The 27832-nt window shown below is 39.9% G+C and overlaps 1 protein-coding gene and 1 pseudogene across 4 annotated transcripts in view; one reads left to right on the top strand and one right to left on the bottom strand.

The window, feature by feature from the left end:
• Nucleotides 1–391: 391 nt before the first annotated feature.
• Nucleotides 392–11326, bottom strand: LOC111763604 (homer protein homolog 2 pseudogene; annotated as a pseudogene).
• A 20-nt stretch (nt 11327–11346) lies between these two features.
• THADA (THADA armadillo repeat containing) overlaps nt 11347–27832 on the top strand; it is a 383919-nt gene continuing 367433 nt past the window's right edge. Inside the window, exons 1-9 of one of the 4 annotated variants that reach the window (XM_012524133.3) lie at nt 11347–11529; nt 14211–14310; nt 14597–14691; nt 15985–16115; nt 19301–19449; nt 19567–19599; nt 19847–19895; nt 24471–24658; nt 27389–27483. In XM_012524133.3, coding sequence (XP_012379587.1) covers nt 14235–14310; nt 14597–14691; nt 15985–16115; nt 19301–19449; nt 19567–19599; nt 19847–19895; nt 24471–24658; nt 27389–27483 — 816 coding nt within the window. In that variant the 5' untranslated portion in view covers nt 11347–11529; nt 14211–14234. Of the gene's footprint in view, nt 11608–14210; nt 14311–14596; nt 14692–15984; nt 16116–19300; nt 19450–19566; nt 19600–19846; nt 19896–24470; nt 24659–27388; nt 27484–27832 lie in introns of all 4 variants that reach the window. The other 3 variants (XM_071208796.1, XM_058278477.2, XM_071208795.1) reach the window with 3 other exon arrangements.

The raw sequence follows: 27832 nt of genomic DNA, 5'->3' as shown, positions 1-27832 counted from the left end.
CCGCTGACGACAACAGAAGCGGACAAAGAAACAAGACGCAGCAAATAGACACAGAGAACAGACAACCAGGGGAGGGGGGGAAATTAACTAAATAAATAAATCTTAAAAAAAAAAAAAAAAAAAAAAAGGACCGATACCTGGGGTTGTATCTACTTTATCTGTCTCTGAGACTCTTCTCAGGTGTGCATAAGGGCAATCCTTCTGACAACCTCCAGACTCTTTTTTAGAGACTCATAGCCATATGAACTCATTTGTCCTTTCCATTTCCCCCTTACTTTAGGTCAAACTTTAGAGACCACACAGTGTCTTCCAGGTTTTGATTGTCTGTCTCTGCTGCCTGTCCAATTTCTCAGGGACACACTGACATGCCGACAAGATCAGAGATCTGACTTCACCTTGTTTCTTGGAGTTCCGACTCCAGCTCCTCGATTCTTTTCTTCCTCTCTGTGTTCTTCTCCTTCTCTCTGTTTATTTCACTGCATTGTTCTTCCATCTGGTCAGTCTGCCAGGCAGATGGAGATCTGCCTCTCGAGCGACTGCTGCAGCATGGTGGTCACAGCCGCAGGCTCTGTGGTTCCATCTCTTGTATCTTCACATTGGCGGCGCATGTGTCAAAGCAATCTTCTGCTTGTGGCGCTCAGATTTCAAGTGTGTGTCAGCAGGACCTGCAAGCGACACCTTTCCATTGACTGTCCCCTTGACGCTGGGTGCCTGAGAGGACGAGCTTTCACAGCCAGATTCTGGCTAAAGTGAATTATCATCACATGTAATTGCTCACATTTGCAGCAAATTAGGCATAAGGAGAAATTGGGACTAGTTACTTGAGGTCTCTGTTTTCTCCTGGTACTTGTCTCTGTTTGGCAGCTTCTTTCACTTCCTGGGATTTCTTTGCAAACATTGTCAGCTGCTGCTCAGAGGAAAATCCCAAAGCGAACACTACCTTGGCTCTGCCCACTCTCCAAAATCTGCCACTTTTTAGGTGAAAGCCATATTCAGTGTGCCCTTGACTCGGTCCACACTGGCGATCAGATAGCTTTCCTGGTAACACTGTAGAAGTAGAAAACGGTAACTGCCTGCTTCCCCATGGGCACCCAGCTCTCCTTCTCCCGGCCTGGACTCAGCCCTGGCACCACTCTCTTGGGGGTGGGAGTGCCAGTTAGGGGCAGGCAGGGGCTGGGCCACTGAGAGCTGGGTGGCCATGCCCAGGTGGCGCCATCTCCAGTATGACCTCATTTAAACTTGCCTAATTCTATGTGTAATGACCCTCTTTCCAAATAAGGTCACTTCTGAGTATTGGGGATTAGAACTTCAATATATCTTTTGGGGGAAAGCAATTCATCCCATAACAGGGAGTATATTTGTTTTCCATTGTTGCTGAAACAAATGACCACAAACTTAATGGCTTAAAATAACACAACTTTATTATCTTACAGTTCTGTTATCACAAGTCTGAAAAGTGCTTGGTGGGGAGAGCGGCTAAAATCAAGGTGCTCCCTCTGGAGGCTGCAGGGGAAAATCCACTTCCTTGCCTTTTCCAGTTTCTAGAGACAGCCTGCATTCCTTGGATGTAGTCTCTTCCTCATCTTCAAAGTGCATTATTCCAATCTCTGTTTCCATTGTTACATCTCCTTTTTCTGACTGTAGTCCTGCTTCTCTCTTATAAAGACCCTTGGGATTATACTGTGCCCACCCAGATAATCCAGGATAATCTCCCCATCTGAAGATCATTAATTTAATTACACCTGCAAAGTCCCTTTGACCATGACATTGACAGGTTCTGGGATTACCACATAGACATCTTTGGGGACCCTTTATTCAGCCTACTCTAGGAGTTCCAGAAATTAAGGGAAGGGGAGTGAGCCCAGGAAGGGCCCACCCAGTACTAAACTAATTCTGACCACAGTAGGCAGATCTTCTCTGTGGGGCCTGAAATGAATTGTGCTGCCACAGAGCTGGTACCCTGGCACACTAAGTCAGAGCATTCAACTGAAGAAAGAAGAGCCTGTTATTTGCATAAATTTTTGTGATATTTTTAAAAAGTTGAATGGCTCTATTTCTTCTTCTGGAAGTGTCCCCAGAGGTGAATTGGGCTTTGCCTGGAAGAGGCAAGGGTGTTAACTATGTTTAGCTCATACCCCACAAGGTCTCAAGCAGCAATTCTGCAGGCCCTCGAACCAGTCCCACCAGAGGACCAGCACCACGATGCATGCCTTGCTCAAACTGGAACCCCAGAAATCATTCTCGCTTCTTGTTTTTCACTTATTGCCTTTACTTAGTCACCAAATTCTGTCAATCTGGCCTCCTAATCTTTTAAGTCCATTTAGGTATCTTTTGTGGCTAGGTCTTTTAAGTAAAGCAGTTGGAGAAAAATAATTGAGGTATTTAACTTTTATATCTCGAAAAAACTGCCAAGGACTGTCCAACTCCTGTACTCAAGACCAAAAGTTTTTGTCCAGGGTTTCTCATTCCACACACAGAAATGAGGATATGGATAAGCAGTAACTGTGGAGGCCCCCAGCCCTGGCCCGGCTGTTCTGAAGGCTGTGGGCTCATTAACTTGGGACATCATTGCCCATTTGCAATACCAGTCCGCCAAGCATGGTATTTGGGGAGCTCAGAGCTGGTCCATTCCTTGCTGGCTGGACCACACATGGATCTTGAGATGGAACGACACTTAGCTGTTGGGCACAAGCTCTGGGTTCCCCTTGTCTACTGAGGAAATACAGCAGCCACCTCCTTGCTGCCCACTGCTTTATGAGCCTGAATTCCTGACCTGAAGCCTAGCCTGCCATTCACCTGGCACCCCCCTCACTCCAGTGGCCAGGCCCTATTCTCTATATACCCAGGTACTGTTGGGAGCTTGCTGTGAATGGAGAGTTGTTCATGCTTACTTGGTATTGTCTGCCCCTGAGATTCCTGCCTCTAGTACATCACCATCTATATGCATCAAACCCAAGTTCACCAACATCAGATTGGCTAGATACCGTCATAGGTGTCTTGCTTATACCTCAGGGTAAAGGAATGGTAGTATGGCAGCTCCTGGAATACTATAATGTGAATTTAGGAAAAGAAAAACCCACTCCATTCTCCTTTAAGTAAGCTTGGAAGAAAAGCAGGATTGGGGTGAACTTTATAGGTCACCCTATGTTGAGGACATCAGGTCAGGAGCAGGATATCAGTCTTTTTTTTTTTTTTAAATAAAGATTTATTTATTTATTTACTCCCCCCCCTCCTTCGGTTGTCTGTTCTCTGTGTCTATTTGCTGCGTCTTGTTTCTTTGTCCGCTTCTGTTGTCGTCAGCGGCACCGGAAGTGTGGGCGGCGCCATTCCTGGGCAGGCTGCACTTTCTTTCACGCTGGGCGGCTCTCCTTACGGGGGGCACTCCTTGCGCATGGGGCTCCCCTACACGGGGGACACCCCTGCATGGCACAGCACTCCTTGCGCGCGTCAGCACTGCGCATGGGCAGCTCCACGCGGGTCAAGGAGGCCCGGGGTTTGAACCGCGGACCTCCCATGTGGTAGACGGACGCCCTAACCACTGGGCCAAGTCCGTTTCCCTATATCAGTCTTTTATCTATTTGTTTCTTGTATAAAGCAATGTGAATATTCATATACATATACATACATGTATATACACACATATGTATGGCATATGCTTTTTAAGATATTTTTAATGAAGTGTATCATGCATATATAAACAAGCATAAACAATAAGTGTACAGTAGAGGTTGTGAACTTACAAGATAAGCATGCGTAACATCATACAGGGGTCCCATACATCACCTCTCAACCAATACCTTGCATTGTTGTGAAATGCATGTATTTTTAAACCAAAACACTCTAGAACATACATATCCATATGAGAATAGTCCCCGTCAAAGAAATCACTTTTGGAGGCCGTATACTTGTTTCTTAAAACATTAGTATAGCTCATAATATTTTTGGAAATGTTGTTAGATGTGTTTTTAAAATGTTCTCTTCAGTATCTTCTGTGGTATAGAATCTTTTTTTTTTTTTTAAGATTTATTTTTTATTTATTTCTCCCCCTCCCCCCATTGTCTGCTCTCTGTGTCCATTTGCTTTGTGTTCTGTGTCTGTTTTGTATTCTTGTCAGTGGCACTGGAAATCTGTGTCTCTTTTTGTTGCATCATCTTGCTGTGGCAGCTCTCTATGTGTGTGGCGTCACTCCTGGGCAGGCTGTGCTTTTTTCATGTGGGGCAGCTCTCCTTGTGGGGTGCACTCTTTGCCCATGGGGTGTACTCCTTGCACATGGAGCTCCCGTACGCGAGGGACACTCCTGTGTGGCATGACACTCCTTGTGCGCATTAGCACTGTGTGTGGGCCAGCTCACCACATGGGTTAGGAGGCCCTGGGTTTGAATCCTGGACCCCCCATATGGTAGGTGGACGCTCTATCGGTTGAACCAAATCCACTTCCCTAGAACCTTTATTCTTTGGAGTTGGATTTGATTTGTGGAAGCCACCAAAAGCAATTTAAAGACACATCAAGTATGATAGAGGGGAGTGATTGGTTGATCAAATGACCAGAGAAGAAAGGTTAGTAACAAGGCTGATTTTCTTATATAGTCAAAACAACACAAAACAATAGCAAAACGGGAGTTCTAGAAAATTTGATTAATTGTGACAAGACTAAAATAAGTGCTTTGAAGAATCATATTAATTTGAACATACAGAATTTGAAAAGAAATGTTGTTTTAACCAATCTATGGGGCTGTCAAGAAAATAATTTCCTGTTTCTGCATAGTTAGGGCTTTCTGAGCAGTATATTGAAAGTTGGGGCCTGGATTAAATTAAGCACTTTGAAAGGTAATTTAAAACTGATTAGATTAGAGGACTTCAGGGAGATTTACCTCTTAGAGGTATATATTTACATTTCAAGGGGGAATGAGACCAGGGATCATGGAATCATCCCTGGGTTGTAAAGCTGGAGATACTGGGTTTCTCTTTCCCTTGGAGAAACACTACAGTTCAGAGGATTAGAGTAAGAACTGAGGATCTATCTCATTGCATTTACAAAGGGAATTCTTTCAGAAGAATTGGGGGGAGCAGATGTACAGCTGCCTCTCTCTGTATATAAATACCCAGATTCATTTTTTCAGTATTCCTTGCCTGTAATACCGACTCCATACCTGTTGGGTTTTATTCATGTAGCTCTCATTGTGCTGCCCCAGGGGTAGGAATTGGGGCACTGGAGAAGCATGTGGTTGTTGTTTGTCATCTGAAAATAATATTAGTTTGCTCTGTTCTAGAAACCTCATGAAGATATTTAATATATATGAATATTAAACACTTAACACAATCTTGACCTTTCCCAAATTTTACAAACTTTGTTTTCCTCTTTTAAAGGACTCAGTAGTCGAGTCCTACTCTCCAAGATTTATGTCAGTGTTTTCCATCTCATCCCATCCCAGGGATTCCTTTTTCAGAGGTCTCGAAAATATGGCAGGTATCTACTAGTCCCTCCTATGGGAGGGCTAAGAATTGGGACTGCCTTATGCATCAGGACAATGCAAATCTTCATTTGTCTCTCCTGGATAAAGTCCATACATGGGCTCCAGAATGATGGATGTCTTGGGTGGCAGAATAACATGGAATGGTGAGATTGCTTTTTGCAATAGGAATTTAAAAAACCCCACAACCTTCTTTCCAAATGTATTTTATTCAAGGATTAAAGTTTTTTTTAGAGTTCTTCTTTAATAATCAACTTTTTAGAGCATTTGTAGGTTTACAGTAGAACTGCACAGAAAGTTCAGAGAGTTCCCATATACATTTAGTATTTTGACATGTTTTCCCATCTGTGTCCAACATAAATGCTTTCTTTAAAATTATGAATACAACTCAAATGGTAAAAAGATGACAACTTTTTGGTAATTTGGGAGTCATGGTAGATTGAGTTATGTACCCAGAAAAAAAACCAAACATGTTCTTTATCTTACTCTGCCTTTCTGTGGATATGAACCATTGTAAATAGGACCTCTTAAATATGTTAGTTTTAGTTAAGATGTGGCCCAACCAAATGAGATTAGGTCTTAATTCAGAGGTCTTATAAAGAGAAAGCTTCAGGAAATTAGCAGAAACTGGAAGAGAAAAGAGAGGACATTGTCATGTGATGGGAAGGCCAAGGAACCCCAAGAATTGTGCAGCCAGCACCAGAATGCTATAGCCTTCAGAGAGAAAGCAAGCCTGGTCAATATCTAGATTTTGGATTTCTTCTAGACTCAAAACCATGAGCCTATAAATTCTTGTTGTTTAAACACACCCATTGTATGTATTTGTGATAGCTGCTCAGGCAAACTAAGACCCAGGTATACAATTATCAACTCTACAATCTATGAAAAGAAGGCTTAAAGGAAAAGTTAATTAAACCAGTGTTACAACATTAAAGAAAGTTTGAGAATAAAACTGTACTCACTGCTTTTCCAAACATGTTCTTTTCCAAACCTAATTCATAATATCCACAGTTTTATGAAGTTGTAAATATAATGCATATATAATTTTCTATTCTAATATTTTCAGGTGATATTATTTTATAACTGTGTCAGAAAGAGAGACACCTAACGAGATGTCAGTCTACTTCAACAGAGGCGTTGGTGTTGCTAACAGACGTGGACTCACACTGCACTGTATGGAACAACATTTTATTCCCAGAGAAGAGACAGAGCAAGGTCAGCTTCATTAGTGGGTAGTGGTTCCCCATAGCCAGCTGGTCTCAGTCTGTGGCAGGGAGGTGCACTACATGCAGCACCCCTATCTTGTGTTTGTGTGCCATAGTGGAAGAACCCTGCTCCCTCCCCACCAGGGACAGATAAACCACTGGGGTATGAACTGAATGTCATAAATCATGCCCACCAGAATCAGACTATCTCCAGTGAATTCTTATATGGTTGGAATGTACTGGCAATCTCCTTATCTACTAGGAGATTGTTCTATCCCACCAGGACCAGGCCAACACACCTGGTCCTGAGCTCAGGATGTATTTGTGGGTCCCAGGGAGAGGTGGCAGGCAATGCTAGGACTATCTCCGACCACAATAACTATTTTCCCTTATTATTAAATCTCATTTTAAAGTTTAAATGCTTACTTTTTTGATATAAAAAGTGTAAGCAACACTGGGTGAATTTGAAAAAAAACTTTGAGCAATTTTCACAAAGCAATGATCCAATAGGAAGTTACTAAACTAAAATCTCTATAAATATTTGTTTAATGTACTCTTCTGTATGTAGGTTATATTCCATTAAAAATATGTTATTGTTCAAACATTGTAGAAATAAATAGAATGGAAGGTGGTCCCCCCTATAATTCCATCTCCAGAGAAACAATATATTGTCTACAATTTGGTGCATACTCACCCTGCCAAACTGCTTATTAAAAAATTGGAAATGATTTGTGGTTTGGTGCCACATAGTGATAAAGTTAGCACCATTGCACATTAACACTGGAAAGAACTTGGCCCTTTTATCCTAACCCAACAAACATTTGCTGAGTTACTTATCTGGGCACTGTGCTAAGCACTAGGGACCTAAAGATGGTTCTTGTCTTGGAAGAGTTCATAGATTAGCAGGAAGACAGACAAGCATTCAGATAACTGCCATGTACTAGCAAAGTGATAACATGTAACAGAGACAAAAATCTAAATATAGTAGAAGAATAGGGATTCCTTGTCAGGTTTCACCAAGGAGGTGACATTTGAGATGGATCTTCAAGTGTGAGGAAGTTTCCTAGGTGGAAATAAGAAAGACCCTCCTAGCAGAGAACACAGCACATTATACGAAAGAACAGTGTTTTCAGCGCATATTGAGAAGTTCACTCAAATTGGAGCCTGGTATATAGGGAAAAGAAGGGAGGAATGTCATATTGAAGGCAGTCACTATGTGCTCTTAAACAGGGAAGATCAGAATTGTTTAGAAGAGAAAGTCTGAAGAACATCTACACTGTGCCTTACTCATAATAAACCTAGTTCTATGTTTAAATTCTGTGCGGTCTTCTATGACAATGTATGTTATTAAAGGTAAATAACTGTAAGAAAACATGAGCATGAAAGTTTCCTTAGCAGCACTAGGAATTTATATTCAAACAACTCTTAATTACATCATTCTATTAGTTATGATTCCCTAGTCAGTGCATTTTAAGCATCAAGGCAATGTATAAAATGTCATTTAAGTGTGTTTTTAGTTACACTTTTATATACTAAGGAATAATGAGCCTTTAAAAATTCCCCTGGAATACATTTTTTACAAATAAAATATCTATCTACTTAAAAGTTTGTAGTCCAAAATCATGCTCCTGTGTTCTGTAAAAACAAACACAAACAAAAAAAATAAATAAAAAACTCAAGCAGAGAATTTAAATTAAAATGGTCTCAAGTTGGTAGTGTTGCCAGGTGACTAACAAAAATAAAAGGGTATCTTCTCCTATAACCATGTCACTATTTTAATCTTTAAAACCAAAACCTTCTCTTGCTCCTACTTCCCCTAGCACATCCTATATCTGCCCTTTGTGCACTAGAGTTTTCTCATCTTGCCAATTCCTCTCCTCTCAGTCTTCTTAAAACCCACTCAAATCTGCTCCTACCACTCCACCAATGGTAACTTTATCCTTCCAGAAACCTTGGAATCATCTCTTTTTCTCTATTAGCGATGTTATGGGTTTACAGACAATCATGAATAAAATACAGGATTCCCATACACTGCCCTATTATTAATACCTGGCATTGGTCTGGAATACCCATTACAGTTGATGAAAGCATATTTTTAATAATTGTACTATTATTAACTATGGTTCATGATTTAACGTACGGTTCACTGTTTGTGTATGTAGTTCCATGCATTTATTTTAAAATTTTTATTCTATTACCATATATAATCTAACATTTCCCCTTTTAATCATATTTAGATACATATTTCAGTGCTTTTAATTATATTCACGATGTTGTGTTACCATTACCAAAACATGTACATTATTCCAAATAGGAACCCTGCACATTTTAAGCCTTAACTGCCCATTCCCTATCCCCATCCTGTCCCCTGGAAACCTATATTCTGATTTCAACTCTATGAGTTTGCTTATTCTGATTATTTTAAATCAGTGAGATCATTTAGAATCGTCTTTCTTTTTTCCCTCATACCCCATTATCACATCCTTCAGAAAACCCTGTTAGTTCTACTTCCAAATTATATCCAGAATCTGTCCATGCCTCACTCCCTCCACTACTACCCCCTGAGCCACCATCTTGCTTGCCTAGTTCACAGAGACAGCCTCCTCACTGGTCTTCCTGCTTCCACGAGTCTATTCTCAATGCATTAAGTTCCAATGCTTGTTTTGAAATGTAAATTACATCCTATTACTCTTCTGCTCAAAATGATTCCCCATTTCACTCACAAGTCCTTAAAACTGACTATAAGGCCTTACATACTCAGAAACCCCTTACCTCATTTCCTGCTATCTTCCCTCTTGCTCACTCCATTCTAGTCACACTGGCCTCCTTGCTGTCCAGCCAAAAGGTAAGCTCCTGGGCCTTTGCTTTGGCTCTTCCCTCTGTATAGAAGGCTTTTCCTCCACATGTCCACATCTCTTGCACACCTTTGTAACTTAACTCATTGAGCCCTAAATGGACTTACTGTTTAAAATCGCAACCCGGGAAACGGACTTTGGCCCAGTGGTTAGGGCGTCCGTCTACCACATGGGAGGTCGGCGGTTCAAACCCCGGGCCTCCTTGACCCGTGTGGAGCTGGCCATGCGCAGTGCTGATGCGCGCAAGGAGTGCCGTGCCACGCAAGGGTGTCCCCCGCGCTCACGCGCAAGGAGTGCGCCCGTGAGGAAAGCCGCCCAGCGTGAAAAGAAAGAGCAGCCTGCCCAGGAATGGCGCCGCCCACACTTCCCGTGCCGCTGACGACAACAGAAGCGGACAAAGAAACAAGACGCAGCAAATAGACACAGAGAACAGACAACCAGGGGAGGGGGGGAAATTAAATAAATAAATAAATATTAAAAAAAAAATCGCAACCCATCCCCTCCACCCCCCACTCTCATTTTCCCTTCTCACTTTTTCCAGATTAAGTATTACCTTTTAACATACATGTTTATCATGTTTGTTTGCTTACTAGTGAACCCCCTAGTGTGGGGTGAAGAGTGACATCTGCTCCTTTTTTCAAATGGCTTAGCCGGAGCAAAAAAACGGTTTCGTCCACTGATGGTTATTCCAGTGGGCCTGAAACAAAGGATATCTTAATAAAAGAGAGAAAGAAAATAAAATATCAGAACAATAATTCTTGTTAAATAAGAGCTTTTCTTTTTGGGGTAAGGAAATAGTTCTAAAATTTTTTGTGATGATGAATGTACAACATTGTGATTATATTCAAAGCCATTGATTATACACTTTAGATAGATCATATGTAACGTGAGTATATCTCAATAAAACATCTTAATAAATAATTGTACACAAATAGCTAGAAATGGCAGCTAGATACAGCAGGGGAAATAAAAGATTGAGAGGTGAAGGATTTTCTTGTTTTATTATTACTGAAGTAATGAAAATGCTCTAATAATGACTGAAGTGATGAAAGCACAACTATGTGATTATACCAAATACTATTGATTGTACACTTTGGATGAACTGCATGCTCTATTAATATGAATCAATAAAACTGATTTGTTTCAAAAAATTAACAAATATGCCAAGAACTTTTTGTTTCAGTTATACGTGAGTGTTCTTATGTGTTTTCATTTCACAGTACGAAGTATTTGGGAAGAATCGGTGTGGAGAAAGTTCTGCATATACTCATCAGATGACACGTACAAGAAAAGTTTACAGCAGCATTGTAAGGACTGAATCATTTAACAATTTGTATTATCTGTGTGTTAGACATATAACGTAATTAGGGGATAACTTTTAAGGCCAGCGCCTGGCAACTTCCAAGACAGCTCAATATTAACTATTTGCTGAATGCATAAATGCACTTTGACACACGTTAGTTCATTCCAGCACTTCTCATTTTAGTTAATATCCTTATTTAGGTTCCAGTCCATCTCGCAGGCTTTAAAGATGTTGGACTCATCGTTCCCGCTGCCGGAGGTGATTTTCTGTCCCTGGACAGGGTAAGCTGAGTCTGAGAAAGGTGGAAATGTCTGGGTTAGGCAAGGAGTTTCCCCGGCACCCAGGGATGTAGAAGCTATAGTCCAGGCTCCCAAACGGAACGACGCTGGCAGCGTTCCAAAGGGACCGGTTTGTTCCTTTCGCCCCCGGTCGTCCAGCGCTTTAAATCGTGTCTACCGAAATCCGGGGGAAAACGCCAGGTCGCCGGTGACATCACGACGTCTCCGAATTCGTGATTGGAGGACCCGCCTTCGGTCAATTATCGCGATGATTCTTCCTCCCGGCACCTTCCCTCCCGCCCGCACTCCTCCCCGACAGTCTACAACCGACCACGTTGCGAGCCACCGAGATACCGCAGGATTCGACCTGCTTCCGGGACGTCGCCTGGTAGCCGCGGCTCTTTTCAGACGCCCACGGGTACGAGGTTTGGCTTCCAGCGTCCCGTCCGCCAGACCGGGGACAGCGAGCGACTGTCCGCCGCTCTTCGGAAAACAGGTTCATAAGGCCGCCTGGCGTTGAACAGCAAGGACCATTCTTTAGTATCGCGAGAATTTGGCGGTCGTGAAACTGATTTCCGGTCGCTTTGTTTCCATGGAGATAGCACTTTAACTCTTCTCTGTCATTCACCCGACTCCACGTGTTTCGGAAATCGCCGGGGGAATGTTTGTGGGAATCAGCCAACGGAGCAGGGTTGAAAAGGGAAGCAACAAGTGTGACTTAGGAGGAGTATGATTTGCTGGACACAGGATTTTCCCTATTGGGGAACCTCTGTCCGTCAGGACATAGGTTTACGCATCCTCTGAGCAGGCATAAGCCGCGGGCCTATATTTGTGTAGTCCTGAGGGTTCCCAATACGATACTTCTACATTCATCGGAGAATAGTCTCAGTTATCGTCCTCAATCCCTTCTAAACTCAACATCACTGTTACATCTTTAGGAATTGAACCCCAATTCTCCTAGATCTTAATCATGCCACTTTTCAAATTCCATTCTTGTTAGTGCCCTCCGAGTATACATTTTTATTTCCATTTTATTTTAAGTGGCTATTCACATGCCCTTGCTGTATTGATTTCTTCTCAAATGAACCACACGGTCTTCATTGTTAGGTACTAGCTTGTTGCTTTTATGTGGAATAGACTTTAGATACAGGTAGTCCACCTTCCTGCTTTTGAAGGCATGCATCCCTTCTAGAATAGCTAACAAATGTTTATTAATTCATTTCCTTAGTTGTGAAATATTTATTGTGCACCCACTATGTGCCAGGCACTGCTTTGGGCATTGAGAATTCAAACAGTGCCCAAGACAGATTAAAGTTGCTGTCTCATGGAGTTTACCTCCAGGGGAGGCAGATATATAAGTAAACAAGTTATGTAATTTCAGATGGTAGTGTTATGAAGAAATAAAGTGATGGAAAAGGTGTGTATGTGTGTGTGTTTGAGTGGTATATGTGTGTAGGGGATAGAGTGATTATGGAAGGCAGAGACCTGAATGAATGATGAGGAGTCAGCCTTAACAAAGACATGGAGGGACAAGCATTAACCAGCAGAGGGATCAGCAAAGTGAAATCCCCTTTAGATGGAAATAAGAAGATTTGGAAGTGCAAAGCCTCTGAGATAGTAAATTAGAAATTGGTTTGAGATGAACTGCACAGGAAGATAGGGCAAGATTATTTAGGGTCTTGAGGACCATGGTTAGGAGATTTAAATTTTATTCTAAGCATAATTGGGAGTTCTTGGAAAGCTTTAAGCAACAGAGTAATTAGATTTGATTAGGATTTTTTAAGGATTGCTTTGGCCATTGAGAAGAGAATGGACTCTTGGGAGACAAGGGAGGAGACCAATTAGGAGGCTTTTGAAGGGGTCCAAGTGAAAAGTGTCCATTCATCTTTTGTTTGGACATTGCTCATATTGGGAAATTCTCTATTTAAAAGGCTGCCCATTCCATAGTTGGATCATTAATATTATTCCTCTGTATTGAACTGGAATCTGCCTTCTTGAAGCTTTTGTTGGCTTTCCTAATCCTTTAGTCATACAAAGGTAATCTACAGTCTACTCAAGTTTACTCCTGTAATAGTCCAGCAACTCTTAAGATACTTGTCCTATGTTCCTTTGGCCCAGCCAAATACCTTTGGTTAACTGAGCTGTTCTCTGAAGGAGATACTCTCCAGGACCTTCAGAAATGTGGTTGTTCATTGGAAACTCCATAATTTGTTCTGGTTCCTTCGTAAAGTACGGCCACTGGCACAGCAGTAACGTTCAACCTATGTGGGTTACCCAGGGATCAGGAACCCTCTTGATCTAGATGACTTCTAATTGGTTTTTAGTAGTAACGTTGTGCTGTTGGCTCACATACTGAACAGTTTGAAAACACATTTTGCCTTCCCATCCTGTATCTGTTATTTTTTTCTAATACAAATGTAGCATTTATTTCTGTTTCATTTTAGTAAATTTCACTTATCCCAGTTTATTGGGCTGTTTTAAATCCTGATTCTGTTATCCAACATGTCCTCCCAGCTCTTTTGTAAATACATTATGCCATGTTCTCTAATATCTGTATCCCAGACACTGCTAAAAGTGCTAACAGCACTAAGCCCTGGGGCATTTTCCCAGAGATTTCTCTCCAGAAGACTTAGTGTGTAGTCTTTCAGTACAGTTGTTCAGCCCATTATGAATCCATTGATCAAACAAAAAGCAAACTCACAAGGATCATATGTAAGAATTTCCTTTATTAAATATTTTGCAGAAATCAGGATCCAGTGTGTTATGGCACCTCCTAATCTGTCAGTCTCGCTAGTCATTGAGGTTAGTTTGGCCAGGTTTATTTTTGGAAAAACCACCCTGCTTTCTTTCTTTTTACTAAAATGAAAAATTGCTCTGTTTTAAAACACAGAGACTGAGTCACAGTAGGTAAAAGTAACTTTAGACGAGAATAATCTCTTCTTGACCTTAATTTTCAACACAGCAGTTTTTTTGCAAGGCATGCTGTCAATCCCCCCCCTCCCCAACAAAGAATAATCTGGTCCAAAATGTCAATAGTGCTGAGTTTGAGAAACCCTTCTTTAAACAATGCTTTATTATTCTTACTCTTCTTTCTTGCAGTGACTACTATTAATTCTATTTAAAATGGGAGTAAAGAAGAAGAAAGAAATGCAAGTTGCTGCATTGACAATTTGCCAGCAGGACCTTGAAACTTTGAGATGTAAGTGATTTCTGACTTAACTTGTTTATTATATTTCTTTTCTAGTGTGCAAGCAAAGCATTGCAATCTCCAAGAGACCTGTATCACATAATGTCCAAACTCTAAGTTTTCTATGTTTCCTAGATCCAATTTGGGTGTAAAGTGGTTTTCTTAAAATTCTATCTTCAGTCTAAGTTCTGCCTGCTTTTATGGTTTTTAGGTATTTAAATTTTATATAATGTGTGACACAGGTAAACTCATCCATAGATTGTTAAACCATTGAAGAAATTTTTTTTGTGTTATGTAGCTTTCGCTGATGTGGAAGGAAAAAATTTAGCTTCATTACTATTACACTGTGTACAATTCACGGATGGAGTGTCACAAATCCATTATATCAAACAGGTAAGACTGAATGTATATATTTTGAAGATTATCATGCTATTATGGATTTTTTTAAAATTAAATTTTCTTTTTTTAAAGTACATAGATTGCAAAAAATATGAGATTCCCATAGGCACCCCCCCCATTCCTCCCACTTCAACAACCTCTTTCATCATTGTGGCACATTCATTACATTTTGGAGCACTGCTGCACTGCATGGATTACAGTTTACATTGTAGTTTATATTCTCCCCCAGTACATTTAGTAGGTTATGGCAGGCTATATAATGTCTAGCATCTGTCCCTGCAGTATCATTTAGGACAACTCCAAGTCCTGAAAATGTCCCCACGTCTCATCTCTTCTTCCTTCTCCCTGCGCTCAGCAACTACCATGGCCACTTTCTCCAGATCAATGCTACAGTTTCTTCCATTACTAGTCACAATGGTTCTGTAGTAGAATACCAGTAAGTTCACTCTAATCCATGTTTTATCCATCCTGTGGACCCTGGGTTGGTGATGTCTACTACACCTCTATATCAGTAGGGGGCTTAGATCCCACATGGTTGATGGATGCAATTCTCCTGCTTGGAGTTGTAGGCACTCTTGGTTCCCAGGTGTGGTGGTTGACCTATTACGGAATTTTTAAATGAATATATTATTTTTGGTTGTCAGTTATTTAATATCAGTGCATCAGTGTAATATCAATGTATCATTAAAGACTAGTTTTCTTCTTTTCTGTTAATTTATATGTTTATTATAAAAATATAATATCTTTTTATTCAGAGAAACAGTAGATGTCATATTCAGGCTTCTACCATAGTTGGACCTGTAAATCAGAAAAAGATAATTGTGCATACCTTTTTTGTGGAGTTAAGTTTAAAAAAAAATCATTTTTATTTTCCTGAATCTTTAAAACTTTAGTAGGTACATTTAAAATTAATTTAAAATGTAAAGATTTTCCTCACTAATATTTCAATATTTGGGTTTACCATTTGAATTTGAAAAATATGTTGAAAAAGCAATTAAATATATTGTTGGTTTTTTAATATAGCGACAGCATTCTTAAACCTTAAACCATTATCAAGCCTGTGATTCTCAATGGAAGTGAATCTGGAGGGTGAGTGAGAGTTAGGGGCATGGGTAAAGAAGGTTAATTAAAAATTAAAATAAGTGTTTCAATCAGTATATTTAATAATTTAGTGTGGAAAACATTTCAGATATTACCATTGAGACTTAAAAGAGTATTTGGAACCACTTTTCTTCTGTGCTTGATACTAGAAAAAATTACTATGGCTCTGAATTTTTTGGATTATAGATTGTGCCTTTATTGGAGAGGGCAGATAAAAATGGCGTGTGCGATCCCACTGCTCGAAGTTGTTTGGATATTTTAGCAGGCATTTATCTTTCTTTGAGTCTAAAGAATCCCTTGAAGAAAGTATTGGCAAGGTAAGGAAAAAAAGGAAAAGTAGTGGGGTATTCTTTCCCAATTTAATAAAACTGAACTGAAATATATCACTTAAAAATTTATTCATGTGGTCTCTTTTGTGATTTATTCATTTATAACCCTTTAAAACATGAAAAGCAATTTCATCTCACAGGCCTTACAAAAACACTGTGGGCCTTGTCCGTGAGCTTTTGATCCCTGGTTTAGTCCATTAACCTTTAATATGATTGTTGGAGGTTACAAAAATAATATAGGAATATATGCTTGATATAAAAACTTCTAGCAATAAAGAGTACCCAACAATGAAAAGTAAGTCTCTTTTTTTAACTATTTCTGGGCTATCTCACTTGGTAGAAATGGTCACTTAACATTTTGTGTCAATCTTTCTAGACTGGTTTTTTTTTTTTTTCTTTTGGCATGTATATATTAGTTTTCATTTTTCACGTAAATTAGATTGTACTCTATATATTTTGTTCTGTAGCATTTTTTCCTGTAAAGAATCTTAGAGATATTTCCATATCAGCATAGTCCTTATTCTTTTTTTTTTCTTAAAGATTTTTTTTTCTCTTCCCTTCCCCAGGCCCCGGGAATCTGTGTTTCTTTTTGTTGCGCCATCTTGTTGCATCAGCTCTCTGTGTGTGCAGTGCCATTCCTGGGCAGGCTGCACTTTTTTTGCGCTGGGCGGCTCTTCTTATGGGGCGCACTCCTTGTGCGTGGGGCTCCCCTACGCAGAGGACACCTCGGTGTGGCAGGGCATTCCTTGAGCACATCAGCACTGTGTGTGTGCCAGCTCATTACATGGGTCAGGAGGCACTGGGTTTGAACCTTGGACCTCCCATGTGGTAGGTGGATACCCTATCCATTGGGCCAAATCTGCTTCCCTCCTTATTCTTTTTAACAGCTATAAATACTCCACAATACGGATGTATCAACATTTATATGTACCATATTACATGTGCTAATTCCTCATTGATGGATATTTGGTTTGTTTCTATTTTTTTTTTATTATTCCAAATAGTTCTGGAGTTCTGCAGTGATACTCCTTTTTCTTAAAGATTTATTTATTTCTCCCCCCACCCCCCTTGTTGTCTTCTCTCTGTTTCCATTTGCTGTGTGTTCTTCTGTGTCCACTTGTCTTCTCTTTAGGCGGCACCGGGAACTGGTCCTGGGACATTCCGGAGTGGGAGAGAGGTGCTCAATCTCTTGCACCACGTCAGCTCCCTGGTCTGCCGCATCTCATATCGTCTTTCCTCTGTGTCTCTTTTTGTTATGTCATCTTGCTGTGCCACCTCTGTGCTTGGGCCAGCTTGCTGCGTGGGCTAGCACTCTTCGTGGGTCAGCTCTCTGCTTAGGCCAGCTTGCCCTCACCAGGAGGTCCCGGTAATCTACCCTGGGCCTCCCATGTGGTAGATGGGAGCCCAATTGCTTGAGCCATATCCACTTCCCTGCAGTGATATTTTTAATTATGTATATTATTGTATATGTATATTTTCTATGTTCACTTTCTAGAAATGAAATTTCTGGGCTAAAAATTATGCCTATTAAAATGTTAATAGATATTACCAAATTCCCAAAAAACGATTCCAGTTTATACTCCTACCAGCAGTGAATAAGAGGGTCTGTTTCTTCATATCTTTCCTGTACTGGAAATCTTTAAATCTTCTAAAATCTGATGGGTGAGAAATGGTGTCTCATTATAATTTGTATTTCCCAGATTACTAGTGAGATTGCATGTATTTTAATGTGAGTTTGATTGGCTATTATTATTTTTGGTAAGTACATATCCTTTGTATAGTTTCTTTTTAGAATATCTTCTTAGTTTATAGGAGTGCCACATAGATTTTTGTGCCAAATGCAATCTCTTATTTTGTTATTTTAAGTTGTTATTAAACTTTTCTCATGGTTTTACTTTTTTGTAATTATATCAGTTAATATTTTTCCTTGTTTTTTTTGGATTTCTAGGCTTTATGTCTTTCTTAGATATGCTTTCTCTAATACAGGATTATATAAAATTATATATATACTTTCTTATAATGCTTTTAATTATTTTTTTTTGTTGAGCTTTTTAATCCATTGGAAATTAAATTTTGAGTGTAGTGTGAGGTAGGAATCCAACTTAATTTTTCTTTTCCGTATGAGGAGCCATTTGTCCCAAACTGTTGGATAGTCCATTTTTCCCACATATACCATCCTTATCACATTGTATGCTCCCATAAAAGCATAGGTTTGTTTTTAGACTTGAGTCTATTTGTTCATGTACTTACACCACACTTTTATTTATAATAGTTCACTAATGTGGCATCATATGTTCTAGAGCAAGTCATTTCTCATTGCTCTTCTTTTTCAGAATTTTCCTAAGTTTTAATTTTTATCCTTCTGAAGAAGCTTTACTTGTTAGTCATTTAAAAAAGCATTTATTGGATTTGGTTCAGATTAATTTAGGTAAAATTGACGTAAGTTTAATTTATCCATTCAGTGAATTTTTATTGCCTACCTATTATATGTCAGGCATCTTCTAGGCATTGGGGTTACAGTGAACAAAAGTCTAGCAGGGTGCTCACATTCTAAGAGTAAAATAGAAAATAGGCAGAATAAATAAGCAGAATATATAGTGTATTAGATGGTAATGAGTCCTTTGGAGAAGTATAAATCAGAGAAGGGGGGAAGGGGTTGATAGAGATGGGGTAGGAGTTACAATATAAAATATGGTGGTCATTTCGATATCTTTACTCAAATGTCATTGATGAGGTGATGTTTGGGATTGACCTGAAAAGGGCGAGGGAGTAATTAGTGGGGATATCTGAGGGAACAGTGTTGTGAGTAGAGGAACTAAAAAGAACAAAGGCACTGGCATATTATGGGAACAGAGGAAGATTACTATAGCTAGAGCGAAGTGAACAAGAATTGAGATGAGGCCAGAGAGCTAATGGTGGAACCAGATAGTATAGGGTCTTGTGGGCTGCTCGGTTGAAACAGGTCTGGATATGTGGAGGAATAAGATGGAAGAGGGAGACCAGGTGAAAGATAGACCAGGCATTTCCAGTGATGGTTGTGTGATGTTGCCATTTTCTGGCTGTGGTGTGAAAATTTAGTTCTGTTTTCCTACAGTTGAATGGTTCCCTCTTTCCCCACATACCCCTGAGCTCTACTAGATTGCCAGAGTTTTAATTTTTGGTTCTTTTTCTAGCTCACTAAATGGCCTACCTGAATGTTTTCTGACTGAGGCTATACATAGTTTTACTTGTCGTCTTCAGAAAGAATTGAGTACTACTGATCTAAACTCTTATAGAAAAGTAACTGACAATTTATCTTCCTGTATGGAGAACTTTAATGTGGGTAAGCCACCATTCTTCTAGTACTTTTTCTGGTAACTTCTGCCATAAAATTGTCATTTTTGAAAGATGTTAGTTTTGGTCCTGAAACTCCTTACATATGTTAATTTTTCCCCTACAGGTAGAGCAAGCGTTAATAATCTGCTTGAAAATGGTAAGTGCTATTATTTTATTTTATTCTGAAAAGTGACTGTTTGTGTGAGTCATTTTAGAGCTGGTTCTTATGACTTTCTTGCAATGGGTATAGTAATGCAGGTAACTAAGGTACATTGTGCTCCTTCCTTTTAAATTTCTATTTTGATACTATGATATCATCTTTGGAAATAGTGATTTAAAGTATTTTCTCATACCGAAGTTAAAGTTTAAATTTCTGTTTTGTCATTATATTCTTTTTATTTCAGTGCTTCATTTCCTGCAGAAGAGTTTAATTGAAATCACAGAAGAAAATAGGCAAGTGTTACATGTTTATATATTTGTGCACCTGTACATACATACTTACAGTTGTGTATTATTTTTGTTAGAAGAAAATTTAAAGTAGGTTCCAGAATGTCCTCTGTACATCCCTTTTCATTAATATTAGACTTAATTATTTAAATTTAAGTTTTTAGAGGTTTGATACTGAACAAACAATAAATTGTTATGAAAATAAATGAGATGAGACACTCTCCCTTTTCCCCACTGAATTGTTCCTTTTTTCTCTAGTGTCCTGTTCTTTTTTTTTTCCTTAAAGATTTATTTTTATTTATTTAATTCCCCTCCCCTCCCCCAGTTGTCTGTTTTCTGTGTCTTTCTGCTGCGTCTTGTTTCTTTGTCCGCTTCTGTTGTTGTCAGCGGCACGGGAAGTGTGGGCGGCGCCATTCCTCGGCAGGCTGCTCCCTCCTTCGCGCTGGGCGGCTCTCCTTATGGGTGCACTCCTTGCGCATGGGGCTCCCCTACGTGGGGGACACCCCTGTGTAGCACGGCACTCCTTGCACGCATCAGCACTGCGCATGGGCCAGCTCCACACGGGTCAAGGAGGCCCGGGGCTTACACCGCGGACCTCCCATGTGGTAGACGGACGCCCTAACCACTGGGCCAAAGTCCGTTTCCCTAGTGTCCTGTTCTTATTTCATGGATTAAATAGTCTCTTTTCTCTCTCTGAGGATATTTTTTTTCCTCTCCCCTTCTCCCCCCTACCCTGGTTGTCTGTTCTCTGTGTCTATTTTGCTGCGTCTTCTTTGTCCGCTTCTGTTGTCAGCAGCACGGGAATCTGTGTTTCTTTTTGTTGCGTCGTCTTGTTGTGTCAGCTCTCCGTGTGTGTGGCACCATTTTTGGGCAGGCTGCACTTTCTTTCAAAAGTGCTGGGCGGCTCTCCTTACAGGGTGCACTTCTTGCGTGTGGGGCTCCCCTACGCGGGGGACACCCCTGCGTGGCAGGGCACTCCTTGCGTGCGTCAGCACTGCACATGGGCCAGCTCCACATGGGTCATGGAGGCCCGGGGTTTGAACCTTGGACCTCCCATGTGGTAGACGGATGCCCTAACCACTGGGCCAAGTCCGCCGCCGTCTCTGAGGATATTAATCATAATTTTTAAAAAATGTTTTCTTGTTTCTATATAGTCTCTATATCTCTCAAGGTTTTTTTTTTTTTTTAATTCTGTTTGCTGGTTTGATTACTATATTTGTTGCTAGAAGCTTTCTTTAGAAAGCTCATCTCTTAAATATGGGTTCTACCCTTTTTATCCTATTTATTCTGACTGCTTAATCTTATCTGCTTCCTCAGTATTAGCCATTATCTATATGCTGATGGTTCCCAGATTTATCACTCCAAGCTAGATCTCTTCCCTGAGCAGTAACTGCCTCCTGGAATCTCAGCTTGAATGTTTTATAGGTGCCTCAAACTCAGTATGTCCAAAAGAAAATTTACTGTTCTTTTACCCCAAATCTATTTTTTCAGTTTCCTGTATTAATGAAAAGCCCTATCTATCAAGTTACCCAGACTAGAAATTGGGCTGTTTTTCCACACCACATCCTTTTGCATGAACCCCTTGCATTTACTCTGATTCAGGATAAGACTTGTGTCTTCGGCCCCCTTGACTTCTTTTATAGCTGTCACTTTCTCTCCATACTCAGTAACTTAGTTTCAACCCTTGTCATTGTTCACCTGGACGTTGGCAGTAGTCTCCTAGTTGAAGTCTCCAGTGCTTCCTCCAGTAGTCCATCCTCTACACGCCTTACAGCTTACAGCTGTTGAGTGACAGCTTCTTGGCTAGAGGCCAGCAGTCAATTCTTCCATGATTGGATGCCTCCTCACCTTTCCCTCACTGCACACCTCTCACATCCTATGCTTTAGCCACTGCAAACCACCTACAATTATTTGAACACACCTTGGAGACTCACAACTCTGTGCCTTTGTATATGGTACCTTTTCTACTTGGAACAGCTTTCTCTGCTTGTCTTCTTGGGAAATAATATATATATATTTTTAAAAGATTTATTTTTTTATTTCTCTTCCCTTCCTTGCCCCCACAGTTGTCTGCTCTCTGTGTCCATTCGCTGTGTGTTCTTCTGTGTCTGCTGCTATTCTTGTCAGTGACCTGGGAATCTGTGTCTTTTTTTTGTTGCATCATCTTGCTGCATCAGCTCCTTGTGTGTGTGGCACCACTCCAGGGCAGGCTGGACTTTCTTTCACACTGGGTGGCTCTCCTTATGGGGTGCACTCCTTGCACGTGGGGCTCCCCTATGTGGGGGACACTTCTGCGTGGCACAGTACTCTTTACGCGCATTGGCACTACATGTGGGCCAGCTCCACATGGGTCAAGGAGGTCCTGGGTTTGAACTGTGGACCTCCCATGTCGTAGGCAGATGCTCTGTCCGTTGAGCCAAGTCTGCTTCCTGGTAAATACTATTAATCGTTTAAAATTCTAGTCAAACATCTATGCCCCTACCTCAGCAAAATATACCATCCTTCTTCTGTGCTCCCAATATATCTGTTCAAAGCACCTATATTAACTATTATACTGTACTTACTTGTTTACAGATAGGGCCATCTTATTTAAGATCTATCTACTGTGTCTCACAGTATATGGTACACAGCACGTACTTGTTAAATATGTGATGAATGAGAGGAAATGCTCAGATGAATCTTTAAAGAATGAGTAGGAGTTAGCCAGGCAGTAAAGGAGGGGTAAGGAGATTCTTCATAGAGGACAGAAGGGGAAGACCTAAACAAACTTGGCGTGTTTTGGGAATGACAGTTAGTTCTATGTGGTGGAATATAGGATTTATGTGGGGACTCAGTGACTGATTCCATGTGGGAAATGATGCTGATTGAGAGAAAGGGTTGAGGAGAGGTTCAGGAGGGAAGAGATTGCTGAGGGAGCACATTCCCTGGAGAGACGAGATATCATGATTGGTCTTAGACAGGAGGATGATTGATTCCTCCACTGAGAAAGGAGAAAAGATGTAGAGATGATATGGATATAGAGAACTTTGTATGGGACTGTCCTTATGGGGAAGATGAATAGGACGTTAGGACATCCTTTCATTTATTCAACAAATATTTTTTCAGCCCCTACTATATTCCAGGGACTGTTCTAGCCTCTTTATATAAAGCAGTGTATGAAAAAAAGGTCTCTACCCTCATGGAGCTTACATTCTAGCTGGCAGTGTCAGGCAATAAGCATAAATATAAGAAGCTACCTATGTATGTACCTATGTATGTTAGAAGGTAGTAAGTGCTGTGGGAATAAAAGAATAAGCTGACCAAGGTAAAGGGAATCCAGAGAGCTGGTGAAGATAATGACTTTAAAAAAGTGGTGTTTGAGGCAAAGGCTTGAAGTTGGGGAGAGGGTGAGCCATGCAGGTATTTGGCAGCAGAGTAGCCTAGGCACAGAGAACATCCAATGCCAAGACCCTCAAGTGGAAGTGGGCTGGTTGTGTTCAAAGGGCAGCCAGGGCACAGTAGAGCTGGAGAGATGTGAGGGAGGAGGAGAAAGTAATGGGTGATAGGGTCATAAGGGGAATGGTGTGTGGTAAGAACTTTGGCCTTTACTCTGAGTAAGATGGAGATCCAGTGTTGGTTCCGAACAGAGGAGTGACTTGATCTGACTTTTGTTTTAACAGGATCACTATGACTGCTGTGTTGAGAAGGGCAAAGATAGAAGCTGGGAGAATAGTTAGGAGGCAATTGCCTTAGCTTAAGGGAGAGATGCAGGTGGCTCAGGCCAGGATGGTAGCAGTGAGGTGGTTGGATCCTGGATATATTTTGAAGTTAGAGCTGACAAGTTTCCTTATGGATAGGGTGTAGAGGAGAGGCATCAAGGATGATTACAATGCTTTTATTAAAATGAAGATCCCAGCAGGTAGAAGAAGTTTGGGGTTAAAAGAGAAGTTTGTGTGTCTAAGTGAAGGTATTGAATAGGCAGTTAGATGTGCCAGCCTAGAAGTTAGAGCGGTCTAGACTGGAGATTAAATATTGGAATTTGTCAGCATTTAGATCATAATTTAAAGCAAATGAGCCAGGAGAAACCAGCACCATGGGCACCATGGGTGTGAATTAGATGAGGAAAAGAAGAGGATGAAGGATTGAGTCCTGGGGAGCTCTAACTTAAAGAGATCAAGGAGAAGAGGAAGAATTAGCCAAAGGTATCTAAGATGGAGTGACAGTGAAGGAGGATAAAATCTAGAAGAGTCTGGCCTCTTCAAAGCCAAGTAAAGAAAGTGTATCAGGTCAAAGGAGTGATGAGATTTGTGAATTTGTGCCATTCATTCTTGATTTCTTATCTTTATTCTAAAATGGTAAAGTGAGGTTAGTCATTTACTGAGAAAGAGGGGAAATGTTGAGGTATGTTATGAGTGTTGAAAGCTTGCAGTAAATGTTACAGAGTTGGAAATTTTATGGGAGTGGAGGGGAGAGACCATTAATGTCAGCTATAATCTAAAATTGATTTTGACCCTTTGGGGAATGTTTATTTTGGAAAAGGGTGGAAATGATGATGCTTTTGTTTGAATTTCCTTTTGTAACATTGTCTTTTCTTCTTTGTAGAAAATATACCGGAAATCATATTGTTCAAACGCAGTTGATGAATGACTTATTGGTAGGCATTAGAGTTTCAATGATGCTAGTACAGAAAATACAAAGTTTCCAGGGAAATCTTTGGAAGGCTTCTAATTCTTCGCTTTGGCGAAGTATGTGTAGCTTGCTGAGTATTTTCACCAAGTTTTTAAGTGATGGTAAGTGTAACAATGTACAAATGATGATTATAATTGTGTATCAATCAACTTTTCCTAATAATTGTCTGAAATATATGATAGTCAACTGAGATGTGGAACTTCTTCACCCTTCTCCCCCAAAGTGGGAAGAGACCCTGGATTGTATGGTTTTAATGATTTTTCTTTTAAAGATACCAATTCAGCAAGGGATAATGTTGGAGGATTTTTCTAAGTGTAAATATATACCTATATTGTATACAATGTAGACTACTTAATATTAGTATTCAAGAGCCATAGACTTTAAATAGCAAAAGAAAACTTTTCAGAGGAAATCTCAAGTTTGGAGGGAGGATCTGGAAAGGTCCTTAGCTGGAGATGTTGTCTTCAAATAATAACAATAATTGCTGATTGTGAGGTGGTCCATGTTATTCTTTATATCTCATATGCTGCTTCTGTCCATAGGTACTATACAACTGGATAACCAAGTAGTAGATAAGGGGGTGTAACTCTTTATAAAAGTATTCCAAGTAATATATGTAAAAGAAATGATAGAATTAGGATATCACCATTTTGTAACCCCCAATGAATTAATAGATATAGGCTTGAAGCATCAACAACTGCTGACATTACAAAGAGACAACCAGACAATATGTGTCTCTTGCTGTCACCCCTAGTCTTCCCAAAAGGATGGAACTTGAGACTGATCCAGTCTTTAGGTCCAGCTGCCAATTTGCAGAAACTACAGAGGACAGAGCAATATGTTGAACTGCGCCAGGAGTAAGCAAGCAGTAACATCCATATTGTGGGAAATCCAATGGCCAGAGTTTGTCAGCAGAGAAAATGCTAATGAAAATAAAGGAGTGGAGGGGATCCCTGTAGATCAAAAGTGACTTAAAAGGCATATCAAAAAAATGGGCAAGACTAAAATAAAGTGTCTAAGGATACACATTTAGTTGATAAAACTATAAAAAAAATAAGGGATTGCTATAAAAGTCAGGATAATGCTTACTGAGGATGAGAGGAGGGGTGTGTGTGATTGGGGTGAAGGAAATGAATGAGCCTTCTGGGCTGGATAGTCAAGTTCTATTTCTTGTTCTGGATGGTGGGAATAAGGATATTTGTCTTCTAAAATTCATTAAGCTATATATTTGTTTTGGATAGCTTTCTATGTCTGTGCTCATATTACCATAAAAAGATTACTGAAAAAAATGATCCTTAACAGATATATATATATATATATATATATATATGCAAAAAATTAAATTACCCCTTCTCCCCTCAATACCTATTTTATATCAGAATATATGTATGAACATAAACTTAATTTTTAAAAAACATGAATGAGATCTCTTCAAGGATCCTGTTTGTAAGTAACAGACACTGACTTGGGTTTTGTTAGGCTGATGAGAAAAAACAGGGTTAAAACACATAAAACAAATGTTTATATGTTTTAAGCCTAGTAGCTAGTACAAGTCCTAGTTATCTTACTATCCAATTAATATTTCCATTTTTCTTCTTACCTGTAATCTCAGATATGTATTAAACGAAGAGTAAAACAAGATTATTTTTACTAAGTTGCAATTTATGAATAATTTTTCAGAGTATATTTGCTTATTTTTTTTTTCTTGAAGTACTGGAACTTTGCATGTGGGAAGCTGGCGCTCAACAACTGACACACACCTGCTCCCTGATGATTTCCGAAAATTTGCTCTTTAGAAGAGGAATTTGTTAATCTCAATTTGTAAACTTAAAAGAAAGGCTGTTTAATTAGTCAAAGGCAGGGAAGACAGATTTAATATGAGGTGGCTTTTTTTTCCCTGAAAAGTTGCTGGCACCTAATCAATGCTGTTCTTCCTCAGGATGCTAAAGTTTCAATATCAGTGAAATGTTTAGCTGTAGGCAACAGGAAATATTATTTCAGGGACTTGAGAAGTGTGCCTCCCCTCCTCCCCGTATCAAGGGTGGTCCAGAACATGTGTGGGCAGTCTGGACCCAGATATTTTCTGCCTCTCTGCTCTGCTATCTTATACCATTTTTATTTCACCCTCATGCATTTTGCCGCCTGGTTGCTGTATGACTGCTGCAGCTATAGATGTCATGTCTGTGTTCAAGGCAGGAAGAAGGAGGGCCAGGTACACAGAAAGGTACCCAGGTACCCAGGAGACTTCTGCTTCCATGTCATGGCTGCCCCAACCAAAGTCTTTTAGCAAAGGGAAGGTAGAATGGATATTTTGTAGGTAATTTATAGTGTCCGTCTTACATCTTACCCCAGGTTGAACAGTTCATCCTATTATTTTGTATACTCTCTTGCAAATGGAGGCCAATAGAGAAAGAAAAGATGATATCTAATCAAGACCGTTTGGTTGCATTTGGTACAGTGGTAATGATAGCAAAGTTTATAATTAGCATCAGGGTAGGCTCTTTGTACAAGCCCTAAAATCTCTTCAAGACAAAGTGTAATGGAGTTTGGATACAGAGGTGTTGGTGGAGGGGAAGGAACAGATATTGTTAAGTATGCTGGGAGACATTAAAGAGGAGGGAATACAAGATAGAGGAGAGAGGAAGGAGACACATTTATTGAATACCTATGTGCTAGGCCTAAATAAATGCCTTGCCTAAGACCTGCTTCCCTAGGAAGTGGCCGAGTTAGAAATTATATCTATGACTGTCCCCAAAGCATCTGCTCTTTCCACTGTACCAGAATATCTATCATCATTTGATATATGCTTTCTACTTTTTATTGCCAAATAGATGACCTCTTACAGACAATTCAGAGCACATCTGGATTAGCTGTTATTCTCTTTATTAAGACTATGTTTGATCCACCTGAAAAGGTTCCTGATTTGGTAAGTGCATCTCTTTTAGAATTGTACTATATTGAGAGTTAGGCATGTTTTAAAAGTATTTATGTGAAAGTGAAATCCTTTTGTTTTTGTATGTCTAAATGATTCTAATGATATTTTTCTCTTGTAATAAGAGACAATTACAAAAATTCAGATAAAAAAAAAGAGTAACACTCCATCTTACAAAGATGATCACTGTCACCATTTTTGGTGTCTGTCCTTTCAGTTTTTCCCTTATGGTATTTGTTCAATTCAATTTCTCATTATCATAAAAGGTATATTTGTAATATTAAAATTACACAGATATTAATGTGTAGGTGTACCCAGAAGAAACTTTCTGATAAACATGTTC

The sequence above is a fragment of the Dasypus novemcinctus genome, chromosome 17 (genome assembly GCF_030445035.2).
Source record: "Dasypus novemcinctus isolate mDasNov1 chromosome 17, mDasNov1.1.hap2, whole genome shotgun sequence".
Lineage (NCBI taxonomy): Eukaryota > Metazoa > Chordata > Mammalia > Cingulata > Dasypodidae > Dasypus > Dasypus novemcinctus.
Note: the sequence above shows the minus strand (reverse complement) of the source record. Positions and strands in the feature narration are given on the sequence as shown.